General features: G+C 45.0%; 1 protein-coding gene across 1 annotated transcript in view; it reads right to left on the minus strand.

Annotated features, from left to right (window-relative positions):
- LOC139753804 (dual 3',5'-cyclic-AMP and -GMP phosphodiesterase 11A-like) overlaps window positions 1-27,043 on the minus strand; it is a 362,719-nt gene that overhangs the window by 72,838 nt on the left and 262,838 nt on the right. Inside the window, exon 7 of the mRNA XM_071670684.1 lies at window positions 5,860-6,821. Coding sequence (XP_071526785.1) covers window positions 5,860-6,074 — 215 coding nt within the window. The 5' untranslated portion in view covers window positions 6,075-6,821. The remainder of the gene's footprint in view (window positions 1-5,859; window positions 6,822-27,043) is intronic.

The raw sequence follows: 27,043 nt of genomic DNA on the forward strand, positions 1-27,043 counted from the left end.
CGCAGCGCTCTCTCTCGCGTGTGGCGACATTTTCTCGCCAACAGCCGAAACGGTAACGCTGCGTCGTTGAGCACGACGGTACGACCCCTAACACGACGGTTCGACCCCCTAACACGACGGCACGACGCTTTTAATACGAAGGTACGACCCTTGGGCACGATGGCCTGATTAATAAGCCAGGACTACACCCAAGGGTCGTACCCTTACCGTCAAGGGTCGTGTGTCATCGTGTTCTTGGGTCGTACCTTTGTGCTCAGCGGTTATGCCATTCTGTTCAAAGTGTTAAAGAAAATGGGGTAAGGTAGTGGAGTGGGTGGGTTTCAGTCGTTTTCAGATGCCGTACCGTCGTGTTCGAGAGAGAATCGTACCCACTGCGTTCTAAAGGGTCGTGCCGTCGTACTCAAGGGTCGTTCCGTCGCGTTCATAAGGGGGGTCGTCCGCCCGCCCGTGCTTAAGAGACTAAGTAACTCACCAGGAACCAATTAAGCAAGTCACTTAAGCGAAATTAAGAAGAAAAAAAAAAAAGAGTTGAGCTTCCTTCAGGGAGGAGAATGTTGAGGCGCAGTGAGAGGATAATTAGCCCACAACGATGATGGGCTAACGACCTCGTTCCTGAACCACTGATGGGGTAACGACCTCGTTCCTGAACCACTGATGGGGTAACGACCTCGTTCCTGAACCACTGATGGGGTAACGACCTCGTTCCTGAACCACTGATGGGGTAACGACCTCGTTCCTGAACCACTGATGGGGTAACGACCTCGTTCCTGAACCACTGATGGAGTAACGACCTCGTTCCTGAATCACTGATGGGGTAACGACCTCGTTCCTGAGCAACTGATGGGGTAACGACCTCGTTCCTGAACCACTGATGGGGTAACGACCTCGTTCCTGAACCACTGATGGAGTAACGACCTCGTTCCTGAATCACTGATGGGGTAACGACCTCGTTCCTGAACCACTGATGGGGTAACGAGCTCGTTCCTGAACCACTGATGGGGTAACGACCTCGTTCCTGAACCACTGATGGGGTAACGACCTCGTTCCTGAACCACTGATGGAGTACCGACCTCGTTCCTGAACCACTGATGGAGTAACGACCTCGTTCCTGAACCACTGATGGGGTAACGACCTCGCTCCTGAACCACTGATGGAGTAACGAGCTCGTTCCTGAACCACTGATGGGGTAACGACCTCGCTCCTGAACCACTGATGGGGCACCGACCTCGTTCCTGAACCACTGATGGGGTAACGACCTCGTTCCTGAACCACTGATGGGGTAACGACCTCGTTCCTGAACCACTGATGGGGTAACGACCTCGTTCCTGAACCACTGATGGGGTAACGACCTCGTTCCTGAACCACTGATGGGGTAACGACCTCGTTCCTGAACACTGCTGGAGTACCGACCTCGTTCCTGAACCACTGATGGGGTAACGACCTCGTTCCTGAACCACTGATGGGGTAACGACCTCGTTCCTGAACCACTGATGGGGTAACGACCTCGTTCCTGAACCACTGATGGGGTAACGACCTCGTTCCTGAGCCACTGATGGGGTAACGACCTCGTTCCTGAACCACTGATGGGGTAACGACCTCGTTCCTGAACCACTGATGGGGTAACGACCTCGTTCCTGAACCACTGATGGGGTAACGACCTCGTTCCTGAGCAACTGATGGGGTAACAACCTCGTTCCTGAACCACTGATGGAGTACCGACCTCGTTCCTGAACAACTGATGGGGTAACGACCTCGTTCCTGAGCAACTGATGGGGTAACAACCTCGTTCCTGAACCACTGATGGGGTAACGACCTCGTTCCTGAACCACTGATGGAGTAACGACCTCGTTCCTGAATCACTGATGGGGTAACGACCTCGTTCCTGAGCAACTGATGGGGTAACGACCTCGTTCCTGAACCACTGATGGGGTAACGACCTCGTTCCTGAACCACTGATGGAGTAAGGACCTCGTTCCTGAATCACTGATGGGGTAACGACCTCGTTCCTGAACCACTGATGGGGTAACGAGCTCGTTCCTGAACCACTGATGGGGTAACGAGCTCGTTCCTGAACCACTGATGGGGTACCGACCTCGCTCCTGAACCACTGGTGGGGTAACGAGCTCGTTCCTGAACCACTGATGGGGTAACGACCTCGCTCCTGAACCACTGATGGGGTAACAACCTCGTTCCTGAACCACTGATGGGGTAACGACCTCGTTCCTGAACCAGTGATGGGGTAACGACCTCGTCTTTGAGCTTCTGATGGGACGAAGATCTCGATCCTGAGTTTCTGATGGGGCGACGAACTTTCCCTGAGCCTCTGATGGGGCATCGACCTCGTTTAATAGCCTCTGATGGGGCATCGACCTGGTTTAACAGCCTCTGATGGGGCTTCGACCTCGTTTAATAGCCTCTGATGGGGCATCTACCTCGTTTAATAGCCTCTGATGGGGCATCGACCTCGTTTACCAGCCTCTGTTGGGGCAACGACCTCGTTCGTGATCGTCTGATGGCCAGGGAGGTTGTGCCTGCCAGCGGCTCCGGGGGCAGAAAATGGTATGCAGCGGCGGACTGAAATATGAAAACCACCAAGCAATGCTTAGGAGTTTGGGCCATGTTAACAGTCTCGGTAATGACGGGCATAAACCCCTCTGTTGAAGGGGAGGGGAGCGGAGGGGTGGCTGGGATTGTGAGGGGTCAGTGACCCCTCTTCTTCCCTCCCTCTCTCTCCTCCCTCCCTCCCTCCCTCCATCGCCTGACTCCTCCCTTATCTTGACATCTGTGGTGCTCCCTCCTTCCGCGAACCCCCCTTCTTTTTCTGTCATCCCTCCACCCATTCTACACCCTCACCCTTCCTTCCCTCCGCCGACCCAAGCCCTTCCCTCCACAACTATCCCCCCTCCCAATCACTCCCTCTATCTCAAATCCTCCTCCCTTTGTGTCCAGTCTATAGCCTCCCTTCCTCCCTCACTCCCTCCGCCCAGCCCGCATGCATCCTCCCTGTGATTCACTAATGTGTCCGCTACACACGGTTAAAGGGAATGTTCCTCTCTCTCTCTCTCTCTCTCTCTCTCTCTCTCTCTCTCTCTCTCTCTCTCTCTCTCTCTCTCCATCTATCTATCTATGATGGGTACGAGAGCAAGGCGTTAGTAAACAAAATACGTGTCATTACGTTTTATCAACATAAACTCCGACATTTAATATTACCTCAGTTGATTACATAAGCAGTTTTGATCGAAACAATCAAGTGCGTTGTTAATGAAATTTACGAAAAAAAAAAGAAAAAGATTTCGTGTCTTTGACCCCATCTGTGACGTTGTAAAGTAGTCACTATAACGAGGGCGCATGCGCTGTGTGACGGGAGGGTTCTTACGTTAAACAATATAAGCTCTTCCGGGGTTGGTGGGTTCCTGTTGTTGTTGTGGTAAATTCTTGGATCTATTGCCTATGAAAAGCTATTGATTTCCTCATATTAAGCTTAGCCCATCGCGTCTTAACGTAAATGACTGTAGAACCCCTTGATATGAGAACCCTGACGTTAGAACCTTAAGAAACTAGTATGTTATCCATCCTTTATTTTGATGTCTCATACGGAATATGCATGCTTAAGGAGACTTTCGATCATGATTTTTCTTTCCATTCTTTTCTGGGTTTTACCGTCAACGGATCTTAACCGTCACCTGAGGTTCTTAAAAAGAGACGGTTGCGAGGTAAATATGGCGCCCTTTTGTGGGGTTGGCTTCACCGACCATGCCAGGGGTTTAAGGGCATTAATGGCAAAGATTACTATATATAACTCAAAGGCAATCCTGGGGTTTAAGGAATCCCCTCCCCTTTTCATTGGAGTCTAATGGATCAGTTACGAAGCTTTTATGGTCAATGAATTCCTTGCATAAGGTTACTGAACAAGTAAACCGGGTTCTACACCTTATAATGAAGCCTATTAAATATACCTAGAGGAGGTCCGCATTCCACGGGGGGGGGTCTATACATCATCGGGGTCCTGTTTATCACGAGAGTCCTTATGTGACGAGGGTCCTTATATCATAGAAGGGGTCATATCTATACCTCAAGAATAACCTTGTTTTTCAGAGATGCTAAACCACTTGAGTACAGTGGTACAATAATTAAGCACGACGGTACAGTCCTTCGGTACAATCGACGGGTACGACGGTGCGACCCGTGGATAAGAATGGCTATGCCTTTTACCAAAATTTTTCGGGGTAAGACCGCACCATTTTGCCTAGGGTCCCTGCGTTCGTGCTCACTGGTAGTACCGCTGTGATCAAAGGTCGCATCAGTATGATCAGGGGAGTCGTACCGTTGTCCTTAAAAAAGTGTTTAAGTTAAGAAGATCCTTATATGAAAGAGGGATACAGTGTCCCCGGGGGTACTTATATAATTCAAGTGGGGGAGTGGGGAGGGAGGGGTCCTTACGTAACCTTAAACACACGGAGGAATATATATATATCGTGAAGAAAGGGGAGAGGGTGAGTGGGTGGAGGGGCATCGTTTACGTCATTCGATCAGGTCACGGGGCCGGTCACACACCATAAGGGGGGAGGGGGAGGGAAGGCCCCCTTGTGTTCCTACGTCTTCACGTCACACGGTGAGGGGAGGGGAGGGGGGTCCATTTGTCATGGGAGCTCTTGCGTCAGAGTCCCAACATAACAGGTGTCCTTACGTCACAGGGGGTCAGTATTTTATATCTATTCCGTCACGGGTCTAATTTCGTTTTCTTCGGCGCAAAATATGGCGATGTGTTACACACTGTCGTAATAACGTTATCCAGTTATGCAAATCGTTGCCTCATAGGATTCTTACATGATCAATCTTCCATGGATATTTTGTAGCATCCTATTTTTATAAATGTTAATGGAGATCCCCCCCCCCTTTGTCTCGTAAATACATACCGCCATAGGGATGACCCTACGAATTCAGGGCTCCTGCTGTCTCCAGGACTTTTTAATCTCATCAAGAGAAACAGAGAGAGAGAGAGAGAGAGAGAGAGAGAGAGAGAGAGAGAGAGAGAGAGAGAGAGAGAGAGAGACCATTACATTACGAATTAATTAGCGTCACATCATTATCCCAGTCACGGTGCATATGTATAATAATGACCGAGGGGGGGAGGGGGTTCTATCGTCACGGCGAGCCCCTCCCATTAACCCATAATGGTTTACGACTTCGTGTATCGCAAGGAGCATGAAGGTAGTGTAATGAGGAAGTGTACAATCGTAGAATTTACATCTTAAGAAGGTGATCAACGTATTTCTTTTATTTTCCACTGGCGGATATGAACAGACGCTGACGGCTTTTAAATAAGACCCCCTTAGCGGACCAAGGTACTTCGGTGGCTCTTTCGCATGGTTCCTTATCTCACTTACGATTTAGCATGAGGGAGGTCTTACCACACCAAGAATCGATCTGTAATTAGGGAGGGAGGGAGGGTCTCTCTCTTACGTTCCTGTGGAGTTTTTATACGCCATGACTTACCCGCGACACGGAAGCCTCGTTGGAGGGAGGGTCCCTACCTCCGCTGAGGGAGTCGTTTTGTAAAAAGGTCTGTTTTCTGTGGGTTCTTAGTCTGAGGGATGGTATTTGTAGTTTCGTGGTCTTTAAAGAGACCTTTTGCGTTAGTGTCATATACCAGATATGAGCCATTTTTTTTTATTTGTGCTGATTCGCAGAAATCACTGATATTCTTTTTTTTTTTAATGATTCCAATTCGTTCATGATATGCCTCACACGGGGGCACTGTCTTTGGGGAGTTAGAGAGAGAGAGAGAGAGAGAGAGAGAGAGAGAGAGAGAGAGAGAGAGAGAGAGAGAGAGAGAGAGAGAGAGACTCATGACCTTACCTGTCAATGGGAGAGGATGGACTGACGCAGGGGCTACCTGTGAGGCTGGCGGAGCCCCTCCTGCTGCAGGAGCCCTGAGTCACCGTCAGGAACCCGTGAGCCACCAGCCACTTGTTGACGGCGCTCAGCTCGGCCTTCCTGACGAAGTAGTCGGCGGCGAGGTCTGGGTGCCTGTCTAGCCATTCTTCCACGGCCTCGAAGGACAGGTTCGTCATCGTCGTGACCTTCTTACAGCCGCGCGCTTTCAACACGCCTCGCCAGCGGCTCTCTCTTACACACTGGGCATGTCCTTTGGCTCTAATGTTTATTTGAAAGTCACGGACGCGTGGCGCAACGTTACATGTCGGCAGGGTGCCTTCATGACCCTGGGAAAAGCCCTAATGGTCAAAAAAGACCGAGTGTTTTTTGTTTTTTTCTACAGGGGTTCTGATTGGGGACGTGGGTTTTCCTAGCAGGTCATCTGCAGGTGTCGCTGGCGTGGGTCTCTGCGAAGTGGTTGTCGTCGGTGTGGAGGTAGCAGAGCATAGTGGGTGGTTCAGTGGGCGTCCAACCAGCCGCCCATCACGCCCGTGCCACCCAGCCACGGCGCCCCGCCCTTGCCCTCCTGTTACTCCTCCCCCCCACACCTCACGTCACTGTTCCCAGGGCACCTTCGAGACGATCAGTGTCCATCACGAGGCCATTTTCCGAACAGGTTTTCGAGTGAGTTTCACCGCGTGTGCTCTAAAGGGGCTTAAGCCACTAGCCACAGGCACGAATTTAAGATCCGCCGTCTACTAAAGCGATGCCCAAGACATCAAGTCGCCTCACGTAAATCATGGGTCTGGTTGGGTCTTTGATCCATCAAACTCTTATGACCGTAGAGACGCACGCCTGTGACAGGTGGTTCTCCTCGCTTCTCCCTCCTCCTCGTCTACTGGGATCCAACTCCTTCATCTATGGACGACGTCCCAGCTCCGGGCCTGAGGAAGAAGACACAAGATGGTGTGAGACAAAGATTTCACATATATCTGAAGAAGAAGAACTTACGTACTAATTCTACTGCTGCCACCTTTTTGATTCTCTCTCTCTCTCTCTCTCTCTCTCTCTCTCTCTCTCTCTCTCTCTCTCTCTCTCTCTCTCTCTTACATTCTCTCTCTCACACACACATACACGATTTTTACTCACTGTCATCCTATTCCTACTTTGTTTATAGCAAATGTTTGTTTTTTTCTCCTGTGTCAGACTATTCTAACGTGTTCCCATCTAGTACTCTGTCCCCGTTTCTCTCAACGAGACGGCTTCAAACAAGGCTTGAGTGCAGGATAGAGGCTGAACTGTTCTAAGGTGGTTGCGAGTCGAGAATTGACAATCTCAAGTTAACCTCAACAGATTAAAATACCGGGAAAACTCACGAAGGAATATACGCTCAAAAACGCCTTTTCCAAAGACTTTTTTCCCCCCTCAGTTCTTCACATTTATCCACACCATAATAATTTGCATTCAATCAAGTCTTAATATTACTTTCTGAAATAAGATGGATGTCGGGGTATCTTTTCTGTTCGATTAGGATTCTGTCAAATTCAGTGTGAGGCACGAGAGGGCAAGTATGAGTGTATAGTTGCGAGTTTGTGAGTGAATTGAAGGAACACGAGATTAGGAAGTAGGTGGAGGGTGGCACATGGTGGGAAGAGGTGCTAGATGGATGGGTGTGGAAGGGAGAGGGGGGGGGGGGGGGAAGGCTGAGGGTTCGGAGACAATTCACCAGAGGTCCTCGTAAGACAGGCTTTATGAACCAGCCAAGCTGCTTTAGAGACACCTCTAAAGAAGCACCTCTGGACGGGTGGAGTAAGTGCGAGTCTTGTGTGTAGCCCTGCTTGATCAATCTGGTCAGCTGATTTGAGGAAGGAAAAGAGTATGGTGCGGTAAGGAGGCCCCCAGATGTATGAAGGACACATACCACGCGTCCTTATATGTGTCCTGCACCTCCTACCTCTACAGCCAAGTGGTTCTGTGTCTGAAGTTGGGTATGGGATCGAAACCTCATCATCACAACACAGAACCATACGAACCATACCTGAAGGACGTCTGTTTTCGTATGGTCACGTCAGTAAAACGTGAAGACGTAGCATAAACAGTTTAAAAGCTGAGTTGCAAGGGAGGTTTCTTTTATGCAGAGTTCGAACCCAGGTCTATATGCTCCCACTTAGCCAGGTCATAGGTTTTGGGGCGCTGGAACGAGGAGTCACTCCTCTCTCTCTCTCTCTCTCTCTCTCTCTCTCTCTCTCTCTCTCTCTCTCTCTCTCTCTCTCTCTCATGGCATGCATGATGACCGGTCAGTAGCTAGTGGCACAGATGGGTTCAAGAAACTGACAGCTTCGCTCAGATCTCTATCCCCGAAATGTAATTAAAAAAGGAAAAAGAAAAGAATGCTTCTGCCTCTGGTGCTCTGCACTGGTCAAAATAATGCGAGAGGATCCGTATCTACCGAGAGAGAGAGAGAGAGAGAGAGAGAGAGAGAGAGAGAGAGAGAGAGAGAGAGAGAGAGAGAGAGAGAGAGAGAGAGATGTTTATCTTCAGTGGCAACTAGTTACAGTGGTTCATATCGTTCTTGAGATACATGCCTTCAATTACAGTGGTGTTATATCTTTAGTTACAGTGGTGCATATCTGTACTGCGGGGCATACCTTCAGTTACAGTGGGGCATATCTTTAGTTACAGTGGCAATATGCCTTGCTTTACAGTGGTGTTACACTGGTGCACATCTTCAGTTACAGCGGGAATGTATCTTTGGTTACAGTGGCACTCGGTGCAGTGGCACGTCATACGTCAAAGTGGTGCAGACCTCTGCCACAGTGGTACAGACCTTTGTCCACAGTGGTACAGACCTTTAACTACAGTGATGTAGACATGGTAACTACAGTACTACAAACCTTATATCTACAGTCGTTCACACTTCATATAAAGTGTTGAAGACCTTTCCCTAAAATGGCGCAGACCTTTTCCCTACAGTGGTGCAAACCTTTTGTCTACAGTGGTGCAGACCATTTTGTCTTCAGTGGTTGAAACCTACGGAAACACTGGTGCAAATCTTCAACCAAACACCACTGGTGGGAAAGCTATAATATATCATATCAACCATGCCATCGCGAGCACGCGAGTGAATGGGGCGTCCTCTCCACACACCTTCTCCATCCCACAACATTCACATTTATACACATATGGTCTTCCTTGTATCCCTCCTCCTCCTCCTCCTCCTCCTCCTCCTCGCCCTCTCTGCCCAAGCCTCCGCCTCAAGCGCACAATACCCACCAGCATCGGCAAGGAACAAAGGAGCAGAAATTGCTCCCGGCACCGACCCCACACTCTGTGACGGATGGGGTCCCTTTGTGTAAACAATATTTCCCGTTTTCTTCAATATGTATATTACGGCCTCAAACATCTCTTTTATATATATATATATATATATATATATATATATATATATATATATATATATATATATATATATATATATATATATATATATATATATATATGTATATATATATATATATATATATATATATATATATATATATATATATATATATATATATATATATATATATATATTTTCTTTCTGCAAAGAGTGGTCGCTACTGTTCCTCTCTCTCTCTCTCTCTCTCTCTCTCTCTCTCTCTCTCTCTCTCTCTCTCTCTCAATGGCTACAGTGAGGATTGTAGTGACGATCAATTCCGATCGAAGAAACACGATTCTTTTTTTCCTTTTTCTCTTTTATGATTCGCTGAACACAGTCCTCGTGCCTAGCGAGGTTCCACTACGTTTTGCGTTTCGTTGAACACGATGTTCGAGGCGAATAAAGGAGGGGGTTGGGGGGGTTGGGGGTGAGGTGTGGGGTGAGGGGGTCACTGCTTTAAACAGGTGGGGGGAGGGGTTGGGTTTATATTATATCTATCAAGGATTGTTTTTCTGTGTATCAGAGAGAACATCATTGTTGGCAGATGTTTCTTGGAGACTTAAATGAACTCACCAGCACGAGAATGATAATAATAATAATAATAATAATAATAATAATAATAATAATAATAATAATAATAATAATAATTTTCCAAAAGAAGGAACAGAGAAGGAGGCCAGGTGAGGATATTCCCTCAGAGGCCCAGTCCTCTGTTCTTAACGCTACCTTGCTGACGCGGGAAATGGCGAATAGTATGAAATAATAATAATAATGATAATGATAATAGTAATAATAATACATCAAATACAGATATCACGAAATATGATTATCAAGGAATGTCATCAAAGGCAAATGACACTAAACGAGTCATTAAGGGGAACAAGCTGACATGACCTCTGTAAACAACACAAGACGGGGCAATTAAGTACGAGGAACACTTAATAATCTCTAACCTCCTAAAGAACTATTTTTTTTTGCAATTATTATGGCTTTCAAGTGCACTTATAAATTAAGTGTTCTTTAAGTTCCTGCATAACTTTGCATTTACTCAGAATACTTTTCCAAAGATTACTTTAAAAACAAAGGTGTGTATATATATATATATATATATATATATATATATATATATATATATATATATATATATATATATATATATATATATATATTACAAACTTAAGATGAAAACATTACGTTGTGTGTGTGTGTGTGTGTGTGTGTGTGTGTGTGTGTGTGTGTGTGTGTATGTTGAAGGCTTCAGTCACGGGCTTAATTGAAACACAGAGAGGATCATGCAAGGGAAAAAGAAGTGTTGAGGGAAAGTATTTAACGAATTCTGGAGGAAGTGAAATAAAGGAAACCCCTCATCTTTTGTTCTCTAGATCACATCCTTACACCATTATCAGACACTGGTTTATCTCATAAATAATTTACAGCGATTCCTCCATTATCTCTGACTATGTATACGCCATTACCATACACCAGAGAGCTGTGTGTCGCGCCCTGGCCAGTAAGGATCTCCACGTTAATTTCTGTGAAGGGAAAAATTTCACTTTTTATTTTCAAGATGGCATCGACCCAGAGACCCGCTTCTCGTTTTCTATATTTCTCACACAAACGCAAAGCATTCTCCGCTGTATGGAATTCTTATCGTACAAATCCTTGTAAACTCACACAATCTTTTGTACCTATCCAGACTCCTAAATCCTTCCCTGGAAGTAAAAAAAGTAAAAAGAAAAAAAAAAAGAGACGAGGTTCATTTTCTCTTGATGCCAAATTTAGCTGGGCTGGTGCATTCATAATTAAAAAAACAACACCTTCAAAAAGTTGAAAGACAGGGAAAAAAAAAGAGAATTTTCTCTTTTTTTTCTTTTTCATCAGAGGACTCGACTTATGGGGTTAGAGGATGACGTAGGCCCCTGCTGGTGACCCGGTGTGACCCTGGATGACCTTGGGTGACCTTGTGCCTCCAATATCACCCACCTTCGTCGTCTCTAAACATGCCACTGTCTGTCTGCGTCAAGAAGCCAGCAACCACATACCACCAACCACTGGTTACACCGATAGTGTTATTTCCACCGCTAATATCGCCACTATACCACTTCGACTACTACTACTACTACTACTACTACTACTACTACTACTACTACTATTACTATACTACTACTACTACTACTACTACTACTATACTACTACTACTACTACTACTACTACTACTACTACTGCTACTACTACTACTACTACTGCTACTACTACTACGACTACTACTGCTGCTGCCCATACTAATACGACTACCGCTACTACTACGACTACTGCTATTACTACTACTACTACTACTACTACCACTACTACTACTACTACTACTATTACGACAACAACAACTACTACTACTACTACTACTATCATAAATGAAATCACCAGAACCAAGTACGTCACCACCATCTACCACCATTCCTACCACCACCACCACAATCACCTACACTATCATCACCACCACAACCACTACCCACCAGCGTCTCCACCACTGACACCCCCAACACCAGCAACAACCATTAGAGCGGGAGGAGAGGGAGAGGGAGTGAGGGAGACATGAGGAATGGCCCTCATTTCTCCTCATGACAACACAGATGGACCTCCCTCTGCTCCGCTCGTCACGCATGGGAATGTTTCCTCATATTTTTTCTTCCTTCATTATTCTATTCATATACCCCATTCCCTCCCTCCCTCTCTCTCTCTCTCTCTCTCTCTCTCTCTCTCTCTCTCTCTCTCTCTCCCTCTTTCTCTCGCTGTCCAGCAAGATCTCATCTGGCCTTCGTCTATCTTTTCCTCCTATTTTTTTTCGCACTTTTTTCCGTTCTCATTCTTTCTCGATTTTTTTCCCCTTATTCGACGTTTTATGGCTAGTATCTATTTCTTTCTTTCTTTCTTCCTTTCTTTCTTTCCTTTTTTCCTTTCTTTATCTATTGCTCTAAATCCTTCTTCTTACATTTGCGAAGCGTTCTACCAAGAGCAAACCGACAAATTAATGTCTTCCGTAAATAAAAGAAATGAAAAAAATATTCGATATCAACCTTCAGTATACTTAATAACTGACGCTCTCTAATTACCTACGTATGATCTAATACTCTGGAAATAATTCTGGGATAATGACCATTAGCTTCTGAGAGCCATTAATGACCACTAACTCTCGGGGAGCATTAATTAGTCACTATTACCTCCCTCGAACCGCTTACAACCACAAGGACAAAAGCAATCTATAAATGGCGAGGCTCACTGCGACCTACATCTATCTTGGTCATGAGTTTTTGTTTATCTTTCTTTGACCAGACATTCAGTGGCACACTGTCTATATATACATATATATATATATATATATATATATATATATATATATATATATATATATATATATATATACATATATTCCTATGAGTCCACGGGGAAAATGAAACACGATATGTCCCCAAGTGCACTTTCGTGTAATAATCACATTATCAGGGGAGACACAAGAGAGAAATATAACAGTCAGTTGATATACATCGAAGAGACGAAGCTCTTATATATATATATATATATATATATATATATATATATATATATATATATATATATATATATATATACATATATATATATCAAAATTATAATTACAATGTGTCTAGGTGCACAGAGTTCCAAGATAACAACAATGGGGTTGTAAGTGAACAACAACGGGGTGTTAAGAGAACAACAACAGAGTGCCAAGATAACAACAATGGGGTTGTGAGAGAACAACAACGAGGTTGTAAGAGCATACCAAAAGAAAAACAGTAAACCCTGCCCTTCTTCCTTAGCGTTCGCCAAACACTCGGCTCCCTCGAGCATCACATCCGGATTTACCATACAAACCTTGGCTTCGGCTACGATAAGCGAAGCCACGAACCGATTGGTGAAAGGCGGGTGGGTGGAGGAAGGGAGAGCGTAAAGTCAAGAATCAATACATTCGGACGACACAGGCCACCCGGCTAAAGCATGTTCGGGTTATGGGAGTCAGGAATGAATGAATCCGGACGAGGTTTGAGATTGCTATGCATCAGGGTCCCGTGTTTGTTTCCCTTGCTGAGCCATAGATCAACGTTATTAGCTAATTACTGCGTGTGAGTGCGTGTGAGAGAGAGAGAGAGAGAGAGAGAGAGAGAGAGAGAGAGAGAGAGAGAGAGAGAGAGAGAGAGAGAGAGAGAGAGAGAGAGAGAGAGAGACTGAAGCAAATTGTTGTCACGCGTTAACCTAACACCAGACGAAGGAACACAGTTGGCGAATCACCACAGAGAAGCGATCGTTAGGACGAAGGAGAGGAACTCGTCATTAACTGGCATCATCACTTCCTATAGCTTTCCCTGTACGAACTGATGGTCGTTGTCGTGCATCTAAATGAGGTCAGGGGTCAGCCCCGGACACAATCATAGAATGAGGGGTCAAAGGCCAACTCTGCGTGTATCACAGAATTAGATGGGGTCAGAGGTCAAGCCTGGTCATATCACAGAATTAGATGGGGTCAGAGGTCAAGCCTGGTCATATCGTACGGTTAAATGGGGTCAGAGGTCAAGCATGGTCATATCATAGAATCAGATGGGGTCAGAGGTCAAGCCTGGTCATATCGTACTGTTAAATGGGGTCAGAGGTCAAGCATGGTCATATCATAGAATTAGATGGGGTCAGAGGTCAAGCCTGGTCATATCATAGAATCAAATGGGGTCACAGGTCAAGCCTGGTCATATCGCACGGTTAAATGGGGTCAGAGGTCACTGGACACATCACGCGGGGTCAGAGGTCAACCATGGACAGATCACAGAATTAGAGACGGGGTCAGAGGTCAACCATGGACAGATCGCAGAATTAGAGACGGGGTCAGAGGTCAACCCTGGACACCTCATACGATCCTGCGGGCTCAGAGGTCGATTGGGTCAAGTTGCGTACTGGCGTGACCCGAGGCAGGTGCTGTGAAAATGCTCTTAATTGCCATTACGTGCTGTGAACCAGCCTGGGGGAGGGTGGGGAAAATGACATGTAACGCGGAAGGTCTGACGTGTTCCAAGGCAGATAATGCTATACGTCCTCGATCATATCTTTATCAAGCTGAAAATATTGAAGAAAAAAAATGAGAGAAAAAGCAAAAACTGTTTTATTTCATAATAAATCACTTAAGATGATTACCATAGTCAATTTTAGCTGATGTTTACCCAAGAAAGAAAACGTTAAACATTTTATGTGACACTTCTCTCTCTCTCTCTCTCTCTCTCTCTCTCTCTCTCTCTCTCTCTCTCTCTCTCTCTCTCCTCGTAGTCAGAGATAGCTTATGATAACATGTAAACACTGACAATTACGCTGGGACTTTCCTTATCTCTATCGTCATTATATTTCAACTATGCCCTAATGGTGACATGATGAATTCTTTTTTTCCAAAATTATCTTCTAAGAGACGAAGAACGGCCCATCCACACACCTGCACTTATATATATACATAAACGCCCATACACGCACATATACATACATATATACATATACACATATCCATACACATACATATACATATATATATATACAAGTACATATTCATCCTTGCTTGCCTTCATCCATTCCCGGCGCCACCCCGCTCCATATATATATATATATATATATATATATGACGTAATTCATTATGGACGATGTCTAGCATACAATGACGTGTATTGCCACCTTCCTTCCGTTCGGGTAAAAATCTTTACTTCGTCATCAAAGGGAATTTAATCTTATCTTCTTATCTTGTAATTTCCTCGCGTCTGTTCCTTGAGCTGCTGCTCGGGTAATGTTGTGGGCGCCGGTCACGCCCCAGGGGCGTCGAGGGAAGGAGGGGAGGGAGGAAGATAATGAGTCCAGATGGGCGATATTGTGTACTCATGACGCAGGACGTCGGCCTCTCTGGGTATGAGGTCGCCGCCTGCGTATATCGCTATATTACCCCCGAAACCCTCGCGGAAGCTTTGAGGTTTATTACTTCCTGTTTCATATTCTCCGACCTGGCGGGGGGCTGGAAGGGGGGCGGAAAGGGGGAGGGCTTATCATGGGGAGGGGCTGGGGTAAGGGAGGACGAGGGTAGAGGGAAGGGGTGGGGTAGGTAATGAGGCAAGGAAAGGGAGGAATGAAGGTAAGAAGAAGTTGGGAATGAAGCGAGGTTTGAGAGAGAGAGAGAGAGAGAGAGAGAGAGAGAGAGAGAGAGAGAGAGAGAGAGAGAGAGAGAGAGAGAGAGAGAGAGAGAGAGAGCATGGGAGGAAGTAAGATGGGGAGGGAAGTGGGGGAAGGGGGAAGAGGGGAGAGGGGGAGGAGACGAAGGGAGGGAAGAGGAGGAGATGTTGATGGGGAGGAGGAGGGGGGAGGACAACACAGGAAGGGGAGTGGGGGGGGGAGGGGGGAAGGGGCGGTAGTAAGGGACAGGAGGCCAGTGACACACACCACCTCTCCCCCCCTCGGCCCCCACAGTCATGAGGCACTGGGCAAGGTCGAGACGGTGTCACTGACCTCGCCTCTCGTCAGGCCCGACCTGCATGACCCACAAAACCCCATCCCGACACAGAGGCAGCCACACTGAATCAGCCTCAACGCCCTGTCATAGGAAACCATCTGTCATGTGGCGCGACTGTCATACGAACGCATCGCCTGCCATTTCTCGGCCACCCTGGCATGCTAATTCTTCAGTGCCACGCAAACACACCGAGGCTCTCGCTTGACCAACTTTCTCTCATCACCGATTGCCAGAACCGTGCACGTATTCTCCCTCCCTCTGTGGTGTCTCATGGTCTCCCGGGGACTTCATGTGTCTCGTACCTCAGTAATGAGGGTCTGAGACGTGCAGGTGGTCTTTCAATGTAAGGTTTCCAACCCTAAGTGGAAGGGTTCAGAACCCATGACCTCTCTCGGACCTTCATACACCAATTGAGATGATTTATCCAGACTCATTTTTTTTGTTTCATTTATCAAAAGATTATAAGCAGTAATTAGTCGTGAGGAGTTTCTAATTTAACTTAAACCCTCCGTGTTATTATTTCCAGTCTTAATTCCTGTCTCATGAAAACTAAGGCACCAGGTACGTCTTTTTAATATTACCCTGCATGCACCACCAGTTACTTATCCTCCTCATTTATTTCCTACATTCACAGTGTTCCTTCTTACCCTCTCTGTAAATGCTCTAACTCCTTGTTTCTTCTTTTGTTCCTGGCTGAAACCTTCGTCACGGAAATTCAGGCAAATCAGCGATTTCAAGGCCATTTGCAGATGTTTCAGGTGAGAATTTCTAGATTCAGGTAAAAATCAGAGTGATTCAGACTTTGGTAAACGTGGCCGAATCTCAGAAAATGTGTATGTGACTACTGGGTGTAACTGTGACTCAACACATGTGACTTTCCATTCCTCTATTTCTCCCTTTTCCCTTAACCCTTCTATTTATCTATTCCCTCACTCCTCCTTCTCCTTCTCTCTGTTACTTCCTCTTCTCTTTCACTATTTGCCTTCCCTCACTCTTCTCACAACTCTGCCCCACTCTCGCCTCCCTCTCCCTTCATTCTACCTCATTTTCATCATTCATTTCCCCTCTCCCTCTCCCATCGCTTTCTAACCTGGACAGGCGACCACAAGGGAACCAGACCAATCGATTGAAAAGGAAAATACAATTTGTATCAAATGACCCATGACCCAACGCGAGGCAACTGTATAGCAAACAGTGCTACCCAGAGATAAAGAGCTAATTACCTTTCATGAGGTCAGTGAAAAGTTGGGTTAACAGTGATCAACGCAGCAATAGATTCTGTGTAAAAACAAAAAAATCTGCCTTGATTAGAAAGATAGGGACATGGTTCTACTAAACCTGAGAAGCTTTGACGAAACGCATCCGGATGTTGGTAATACAAATTCGATGAAGCTTTTAGACGAAAGATGAAGTAAAAGAAATAGGATACAGCGTTAACTGTGTAAACAAAATGTGTCTCCTTGACGAGAGACAACAGGATACCCAAAAGGAAATGAGAAGAACTGACACGCTGGATGATTTAGGGAAATGAAAGGTTTAAACAGATACAAATCGAGATAAAGGAAATCCATATAGACAACTAACGGGATAAGGAGTGTATATAAGAATATATGGAGATTATAGAGAAGAACATGAGAGGCACTAGAAAAAAAAAGATAAGTTTAAACATTTTTCTGATTTTGTTATAAGAAAATATCATATAGGGATCAGCAACCTTACAAGAGTGACGTCTTGATAATCACTAATAAATAAATGGTTTCCTTATCCAACAAGTAGTTAGATCAAATGGTTTCCTTATCCAACAAGTAGTTAGATCAAATGGTTTCCTTATCTAACAAGCAGTTAGTTCAAATGTTCACAATCATTTCCCTTTTTTTTTTCAATTGTTCCTCATGCACAAAATGTATCTATTTCCAGGTACAAGAAAATGAGAGAGAGAGAAAAAAAATTGTATACATACATAAATTTCAAAGGTGTGTAATACTTAGAATTAAAATAGAAAAAAAAAAAAAGGATGAGATAGGTACACTCGTCGCTCCTGGTGACCTTTTGCTTAAAATGTTGGGAGAAGAAACACGAGGAATAGCATTTCCGGTCACTGAAATATTCAATAGCAGCGCTACAGGAAGGGAAAGCACCCAACACACACACACACACACACACACACACACACACACACACACACACACACACACGAGAGAGACTGCAACCTGGTGAACGCACCATCAATTTGCAGGAGAGAGAGAGAGAGAGAGAGAGAGAGAGAGAGAGAGAGAGAGAGAGAGAGAGAGAGAGAGAGAGAGAGAGAGAAGAGAGTCTCTCTCTCATGTATGCGACCTACTGCTCCTTCCTAGGTTTTATAGGTAGAGAAAATGGAATACAATAACCTATCATACACTCCGTTAAGGGATGTAGACAAGGATTTCGTAAGATCAAGTTAAAGGAATCCAATAGTTCTTTGGCCATATCACCCTTTAATATATATATATATATATATATATATATATATATATATATATATATATATATATATATATATATATATATATATATATGTATATATATATATATATATATCACATGTGTGGAGTTTCAAAAACCTTTTGATCATGCTCTACATAGAAGAGCATTGGGTCAAATTATACACCACAACCTCGCTGTATTTGATTAAAGGGACAATGTTGGGCATTACAGTTAGAAATCTAAACGATTCTCAAAAAAAAAGAAACAGAAAATGCAGACTCTATGGATGACTAATTGAAGTTTTCAAAACATTAATTGACTGTGCGGGCTTCACTCAAGACAAATGGATCGTTCGGGGTAGATATATGGTAATTTATAAATGAACGCGAGTTTGTAATTGTTATACAAAAATGGTAGAAGCATTCTTTTCAATTGACGAATTATGAAATACTGACATGATCTACCTGTAGATGATCGACCAGTAGATGATCTACCAGTAGATGTTGCCAGGGCGAGGTCTATAACCGTATTTAAAGCATACCTTTAAAACTACATTACTGATATCAATCATCAGTGAATATGACTGATGGAGAAGGAAAATATATTCGTTTTTCACCTTTCATCTTCTTATATATATATATATATATATATATATATATATATATATATATATATATATATATATATATATATATATATATATATATATATATAAACCTCCTTTCCAGATGAGCCGAGGAATGTGTCTTCCCATATTCACTCTCCCACAAATCCGCGGTGTGTCTTTTCCCATTTTCACTTTCCTACAAAATTCCCACGTCAGTGTCTACTCTTTCATTTTCTATGGTACTCCATAAATGTTTATCTGTCGGAGGATGTGTCAGGTGGAGTGTGTGTGTGTGTGTGTGTGTGTGTGTGTGTGGGGAGGAGCCTTCTGCTTTACTATCCCGTCTCTTTCTATACACATTCGGAGCTCGGGATACTACTGCTGTCCTCCAGCAGACAACCTCGCCATAGACCATCCATTCTCCTGTTATCTGGCCCTTCCATGCACTCTCATTCACGCTTTTCCTGATCACACTCCCTCATTTCCTCTACTCTCTCTCTGTCTCTCTCTCTCTCTCTCTCTCTCTCTCTCTCTCTCTCTCTCTCTCTCTCTCTCTCTCTGTCCTCCTTCCCCTGCTCCCCCTCTTCCCCCCTTTAGGGGGTAATCTACCCCCCTTCCCCCATGGAGATCGACCCGCTAATACGCGACAAAGGGAAGAAGGTGGGGATGGGGGCAGGTCGTGGTGAGGAAAGGGGCAAGGGAGGGGGGTGTGTGGTCGTCGATCCCCCTCCCTCACCCCAGCTGTGTGAACTACTAACTGCAGAGGGAGAGGGGGGGGTGTGGGGAGGAGGAGGAGGAGGAGGAGGGGGGTTGGGGGGGGGTGGTTAGTGGCGGAGGGTGGACGATTGAGGAGAGGGGGTGGGTGGGGGGAGGGGTGACTGTTGATTACTGTCTTCATAGTGTAGTGCCACGCACAGCCTGACTCACCTGCCCTCACTACCACGATCCCAACCACCACTACCACGATCCCAACCACCATTCCCACCGCAGTGACCAGCTACACTCTCTAGGGAACGTGTGTGTGTGTGTGTGTGTGTGTGTGTGTGTGTGTGTGTGTGTGTGTCCAGCTATGCAACAAACTTTCGTGCAACTTTATATAGTTAAGTAACTGTCGCAGTGTGTGTGTGTGTGTGTGTGTGTGTGTGTGTGTGTGTGTGTGTGTGTGTGTGTGTGTATCCACCCCTTGCATACTCACGACACAGCACACAACACACACACACACATTACGTTATGCGTCGTCTCTCGTTATCTGCAACGGACCCACCTACATTCGCATGTACGTCTCCTGGGACGTGTCTTGAGCCAGGTCGGGTACTGAATGGCATAAAACAAGAGAGGGAGAAAAATATAGGAGGTGGACGAGGGGAAAAAATGTCGTGAGAAGACAACAGTTAGGAATGGAAAGGCTGGTGCGAGGTCTTACAGACGTATGGGTGATGATGATGATCATTCCTATGTGCTTCATCTCTGGCGCTCCTCTGTCAGGGATTTTTTGTGTGAGTCTTTTGTCCTGTACATAACCCCAGAGCATTTTGATGGGGGTGCGGCATTAGGTCTCGTTAGGCTTTTTCGGTCCTCCCTCTGGTCGTGGTCACTCCAGTAATCGTTGATAATGAGGCGACCTTCCACTTCCCCCTCGTCTTATCTTATCGACGTTTATCTTTTCGTTTTCTTATCAACAATGGTGGTGTCCTTCAAGGTTCTGTTCTGTGGCCTAGTCTCTTCTCTCCACAGATCTAGATCTTCTCTCTTCAGCTTCTTGCTCGTTACTCTTGTGATTTCACTCAACGTACCTCAACCCACATTCCCTCCTCTCCTTACTCCAATACCCCTTTCTCTTTCTCACACTGAACATACGTTCTCTCTTCATTCGGAGCATCTCAGAATGAGGGAGGTAGTGACCTGGTTAAACTCAATAGCACTAAAACGCACTTTCTTCCTATATCTCCCCAGTCTCTCGTTTCCCCTTTGTTCAATTTCAGAGCACCACCATTCAACGTTATAGTAACATAAACACGTTGTGAATACCCGCTTCCTCCGTTCTATTCAGGAAACCCCCATATAATCATCATCATTAAATCAGATCCCCAGAGCTAGGGGTGCTGTATAGATGCCGTAATCATTTTTCGGGAGGGCAGTTGTTTCATATCTAAAGGGGGGTTTCATTTAGCCTAGTATAGAGTACTGTTCTGAGTGGAATCAAAAGCCTTCCGTCTCATTAATTAAACATGTTTCAACTCTCCCCACCCATCCCTTTCTGTTCTCTGTGATGCTGGTGACGCCTCTTTCTCCCTCTTCCACAGGTACTGTTTCAACCATTGTTCCCATGAGGTATCTGCGTGTGTCCATGTCACCAAGGATTATACACCTCACCCCCGTGGCACGCCTCCAACTACTGCTTCCCATTATTTCTGTGTGGAGATCGGCCACACGAGGATTGATCGTTGTCATTTCTCTTATTTCTCGAACAACGAAGCTGTGGAATTAGCCTTCCTTCCTTCGTCCTTCCCACCTTTGAGGTTCAGGTCAGCAAATACCTGAGGAGATCTAATTGGTTTCTTCTTTCTTTTTTCTCGTCCTGTTTTCTTCTCAACAGAGGCAATCACGAACGATGTTGTTCAATTTAGAAAAGAAAAAGACGTCAAGTTTAGCTCAGTTATGCTCGTATTAAGAGACAGAGAGATGGTTCCTCAGGGGCGTCACTTCAACAAGTCAGGAGGGTAGGACTTCCCCGGGTGGCTGCTGTCAACACCCTGACTGACACGGAGGGTGGAAGATGGCTCTAGGCATCACTTCAGCATGTTGAGACCTCCCTCCCCAAATGCCACTCGTCTACATATACAGTAGCCCAGCTAGAGCCACATCCCGTATACACATCCTCCTTCACCTCCCAGCGTCTAAACTTAAGACTACACCCTTCCAGGGCGTGTAGGACGTCCACCTTGACCTATCATCAACACTATCTTCGAACGAACCCATATGTACCACACTTTTACACCTGCCACATTCCCAGCACCTTCAACTCCACTTTGGCTAACTATCTACATCTGCACAGCACCCGGATCATCACTATGGTTCACCCTCTACAACCTCCCACACCCGTACATCTACACCTCCTCGACTTGTCTCTATCACCATCACAACCACTGGGAAACAACTTCACGTCTTTCACCACAGTTGTTCTCACCCACATAACCCTTAATACCTACCACTTCACAAGCAACAACTTCCCTAAGCAATCTACAACCAGCTTATAACCCTCTACAGCTTACTAGTCGGTAGACTACACCTACAACCTGCCACGTAGATGCTCCACACCCACCAGGCCACACCAACTGAACCCTCACGTCTACAAGAGTTCCTCATTCTATCCATGTAAGCGATACGACCTTCATCTGGCTACAATGCTGAGCTAGCAAGTGCCGCTGCACCGTCTCTCTCTCTCTCTCTCTCTCTCTCTCTCTCTCTCTCTCTCTCTCTCTCTCTCTCTCTTCCCTTAACACACCGGGAGCGGCGTGACCTCATATATATATATAACCTCGTTACACCTCATTCAACTCGACAGTTGGAGGCCTACATGTTCCGGAACTGCCTCGTTCCATAACTTCTTGGTTTTTTTCTTTCTTTCTTTCCCCAGCTTCTGTTTCCCCCTCTCTCTCTCTCTCTCTCTCTCTCTCTCTCTCTCTCTCTCTCTCTCTCTCTCCCCTCCCTTTATCTTGCGTCGCATTTCGTCCGAGACCCACACACACACACACACACACACACACACTGCACACTTACCCCACCACCATCCAACCTCATTATATCTACCCGAGGGTGGCCAATGTGACTCCAATATTCGAGGAAAGATGACAAGAAATGGGCACCTACTTCGCGCCCAATTAGCCTCGCTCCGGCAACCGCGAAATGTGACGGAAATTATCACTGGTTGGGATGACTAAGAAATGGGCATTCTCGCTCGCGTCCAATTAGCCTCGCTCCGGCAACCGCGAAATGTGATGGATACCATCAATCAACTTAAGGTTAGGTACATACTTCCAAGACCGTTTGAGATTAACAGCCCATGAATAACATGGCTTCTCAAGGAGAAGATTCTCTCTGAGTAGTTTCGTGAGGGGAAAAAAAAAGTAAATCTTCCAACAGAACTTACTACCAACAGGAACAGAGGGGAAAAAAAAAAGGTCTCTTAATATAAACTAATATTTCGACCTTCATAAGTTGATAGATTTGGCACTGAATATATATATATATATATATATATATATATATATATATATATATGTTGGAAAGGATCACAATTTTGCGCGTGATCAAGATATTCCTATGAGTCTACGGGGAAAATGAAACACGAAAAGTTCCCAAGTGCACTTTCGTGTAATAATCACATCATCAGGGGAGACACAAGAGAGAAATATAACAGTCAGTTGATATACATCGAAGAGACGAAGCTAGGACGCCATTGGTAAACATGTGATATATATATATATATATATATATATATATATATATATATATATATATATATATATATATATATATATATATATATATATATAAAGTCGTTTAAAAGAGACATTCAGTAACGGAAAACGACGAATGATAACTGAATATACTAACTACTTCCTCAGTGTAAGAGTGGCGTATTCACAAAGCGATTCTCAGCTTAGGTATTTTTCAGATGTCTTTAACAATCCAGTCCAATACAACTACTGGTGATACAGGTGTAGGAGGAAGGCCAATAGTCTCGAATGAAATCATACCAGGAGGAAAGACAATAGTCTCGAATGAAATCATACCAGGAGGAAAGACAATAGTCTCGAATGAAATCATACCAGGAGGAAAGACAATAGTCTCGAATTAAATCATACCAGGAGGAAAGCCAATAGTCTCGATGAAATCATACCAGGAGGAAGGCCAATAGTCTCGAATGAAATCATACCAGGAGGAAAGACAATAGTCTCGATGAAATCATACCAGGAGGAAAGACAATAGTCTCGATGAAATCATACCAGGAGGAAGGCCAATAGTCTCGATGAAATCATACCAGGAGGAAAGACAATAGTCTCGATGAAATCATACCAGGAGGAAAGACAATAGTCTCGATGAAATCATACCAGGAGGAAAGACAATAGTCTCGATGAAATCATACCAGGAGGAAAGACAATAGTCTCGAATAAAATCATACCAGGAGGAAGGCCAATAGTCTCGATGAAATCATACCAGGAGGAAAGACAATAGTCTCGAATGAAATCATACCAGGAGGAAAGACAATAGTCTCGAATGAAATCATACCGGGAGGAAAGACAATAGTCTCGATGAAATCATACCAGGAGGAAGGCCAATAGTCTCGAATGAAATCATACCAGGAGGAAGGCCAATAGTCTCGAATGAAATCATACCAGGAGGAAAGACAATAGTCTCGATGAAATCATACCAGGAGGAAGGCCAATAGTCTCGAATGAAATCATACCGGGGAGGCACAAAGACTCAATACACAAAATACGCAACTCGTCAGGGAACTGATGAGGAAAAAACCCCCCAAAAAACGATATAAATAAACTGATTGTCAAAAGGTGTGAAATACGACAGTTTTAAAATCGCTGGAAAAAAACCACGAACACAAGAGGTTTGGGAATGAACTTTCTAGAGGTGCATGGGAAGCATGATCGTCAAGTTATGAGTAATATTCATCCTTAAAGCTAAGACTCTAAGCTTTAGCTGCTGCTTGCTGATCAGAAAGCTAAAAGGCGATCTTAGAAGTAACTGTAAGGAAGTTTCACAGTAAAAGCATCTTCAGAAAGCTAAAAGGCGATCTTAGAAGTAACTGTAAGGAAGTTTCACAGTCAAAAGCATCAGACAGTGTTACTAACCCACAACGCGATCGAGGTAAGGCTTGAGAGTGGCTGGGATCAAGGTACGTAGATTGTAACAACCGGATCGAGTAACAAGCCTTGTGACACCCGGACCATATAACAAGCCATGTAACACCCGGACCAGGTAACAAGCTATGTGTCAAACGAACGTCGTAACAAGCCATACAACACCTGGAACAAGTGACAAGCCATATGAAGCCACACATCAGAGGGAAACCCCCTACCCAAAAAAATTTCTGATGAAGCGAGGGTTTCAACTGTGACTTAATTCTAATTTTTGAGCTCACACCCTCGAAAAAAAAGAAAAAAATCCACTAAAATCACTATACAAAATACATAATTTTTCTTTCCAGTACAGAGCGACCCCTGGAACGAGAAACAAATAGGCTTAAGCTTTGAGGCCAAAAAAAAAAAGAAAGTTTTCTTTCACTTTGATGTTGGAAAACATTTCTACACAAAATATGAGGTTAATGAAAACTGGAATAAATTGCCTAATAATGTCACTATCATCGAAGCAATGAGGTCCTTCAAGGCGAGGATAGCTGATAAATGAACATTCTGTAAGTCATTGTTAATTCTAAACCGGAAAATAAGAAATTTATTCCCTCGACAGATGTCTTCGCTAATGGTCGTTTGTCGTCGTAATCCTAACTAACAACTTCAACTACTTAAATCGTCCTTAACTACTATCATTAAAGGGTGCTACAGTTGCATATTTCTTTTTTTTTCTTTTATCATTTCATAACAACAAGGGATTGAAATATCGTCTGGCGTGGACCCTGGCGAGGGGTAATCCACGGTATCTTGCTCAGGGGGAGAGAGAGAGAGAGAGAGAGAGAGAGAGAGAGAGAGAGAGAGAGAGAGAGAGAGAGAGAGAGAGAGAGAGAGAGAGAGAGAGAGAGAGAGAGACAATGAATCAGTATGAGCAACTTCTAGTACGCTTGAAGACCAACACACCCACACCACTCCCTCTCCCCTTTACCCCTACGCCATATGGACAATATACTTAACGACACAGCACAACCCCATAACCTCTTCCTCATCCCCGAACCCCCAACCCCTTCGACCACCCCTTGGTCGAACCCCTTCTGATAACCGCCTCAAAGACGGCGTGGGCCAAAAATGGATGCTCTTGATAGCGCTATTTCCTTTCAGTAAGAAATGCCCTCTCTTATCCTTTTCCCTCCTCGTCCGGGGAAGTCCATTAACCCAGCTGTAAGTAAAAGTTGGGGGGGGTAGAAGGTAAGAGAGAGAGAGAGAGAGAGAGAGAGAGAGAGAGAGAGAGAGAGAGAGAGAGAGAGAGAGAGAGAGAGAGAGAGAGAGAGAGTTGGGGGTCGTAAGAGAGGTTCTAAGTTCTGCCTCCTGATTGGTCATACCAAAAGGTTAAGTCTTGCCTCTGGACTCTGATTGGCTACGATGGACGTGGTATTCTGGGCCTCTTAAACTGGCTATGGCGATGGTGGATATTTGTATGTCATTTATCTCGCCACTTTCTGGTATGACGGGAATTTGAGTCTAGTTTAAGTTGATTATAATGGCGCTATGTCTCCATCATTCTCATACTGGATAGGAAAGAAATTTACAATCTTCCTCCTTTACCTTGATTGCCAGTCATGGATTTCTTTTTACGATGATGCTCGACCAGGCTTTCTACTCCACTTCCTGATGACTTACATTAGAATCTCAGGTTACGTCAATATCTTGGATGCGGGTGGACGCAATCCACCTGGGTCCTCACCTGGCTCCTCTCTTGTTTCTTGTAGGAAAGAGAGACGTCTTAACCTGGTCCATAACCTGTTGTTGTCTCTGGGGGCCTGTGTGACCGCCATCGTCCTCCTGGACTGATGTCTCAATATCGAGGATACGAAATGTCGATTTTATTACAGAAGCCCGAGTGATCTTTGGTCAGGTTCTGAGATGGTTCCCTGAAGCACCTCGGTGGTTCTTGAAGAAGGAAGTCTGGTCTTCATCTTGGTTCTCGGGTGGTGAAGTACCTCAGTGGTTCTCTAGGAAGGGCATCTGGTCTTTAAACCCCTGGTTCTCAGGTGGTTTCTCTGAGGAGGAAGTAGAAACCACATAAATTCCGACATACAGTTGTTTACCTCAGACTGTAAGTAGTTCTCCCATCCTGACTTCTGGCTGGTTATTGTTCATGTGAACAGCCACTCTCTCTCTCTCTCTCTCTCTCTCTCTCTCTCGCCTCAATCGCTCACGGCAACATTAAGGCCGACTGACGCTGGGAGCTTGGAGCCGTGCAGTGAACA

Source organism: Panulirus ornatus, chromosome 15 (genome assembly GCF_036320965.1).
Source record: "Panulirus ornatus isolate Po-2019 chromosome 15, ASM3632096v1, whole genome shotgun sequence".
In the NCBI taxonomy this organism is placed as follows: Eukaryota; Metazoa; Arthropoda; class Malacostraca; order Decapoda; family Palinuridae; genus Panulirus; species Panulirus ornatus.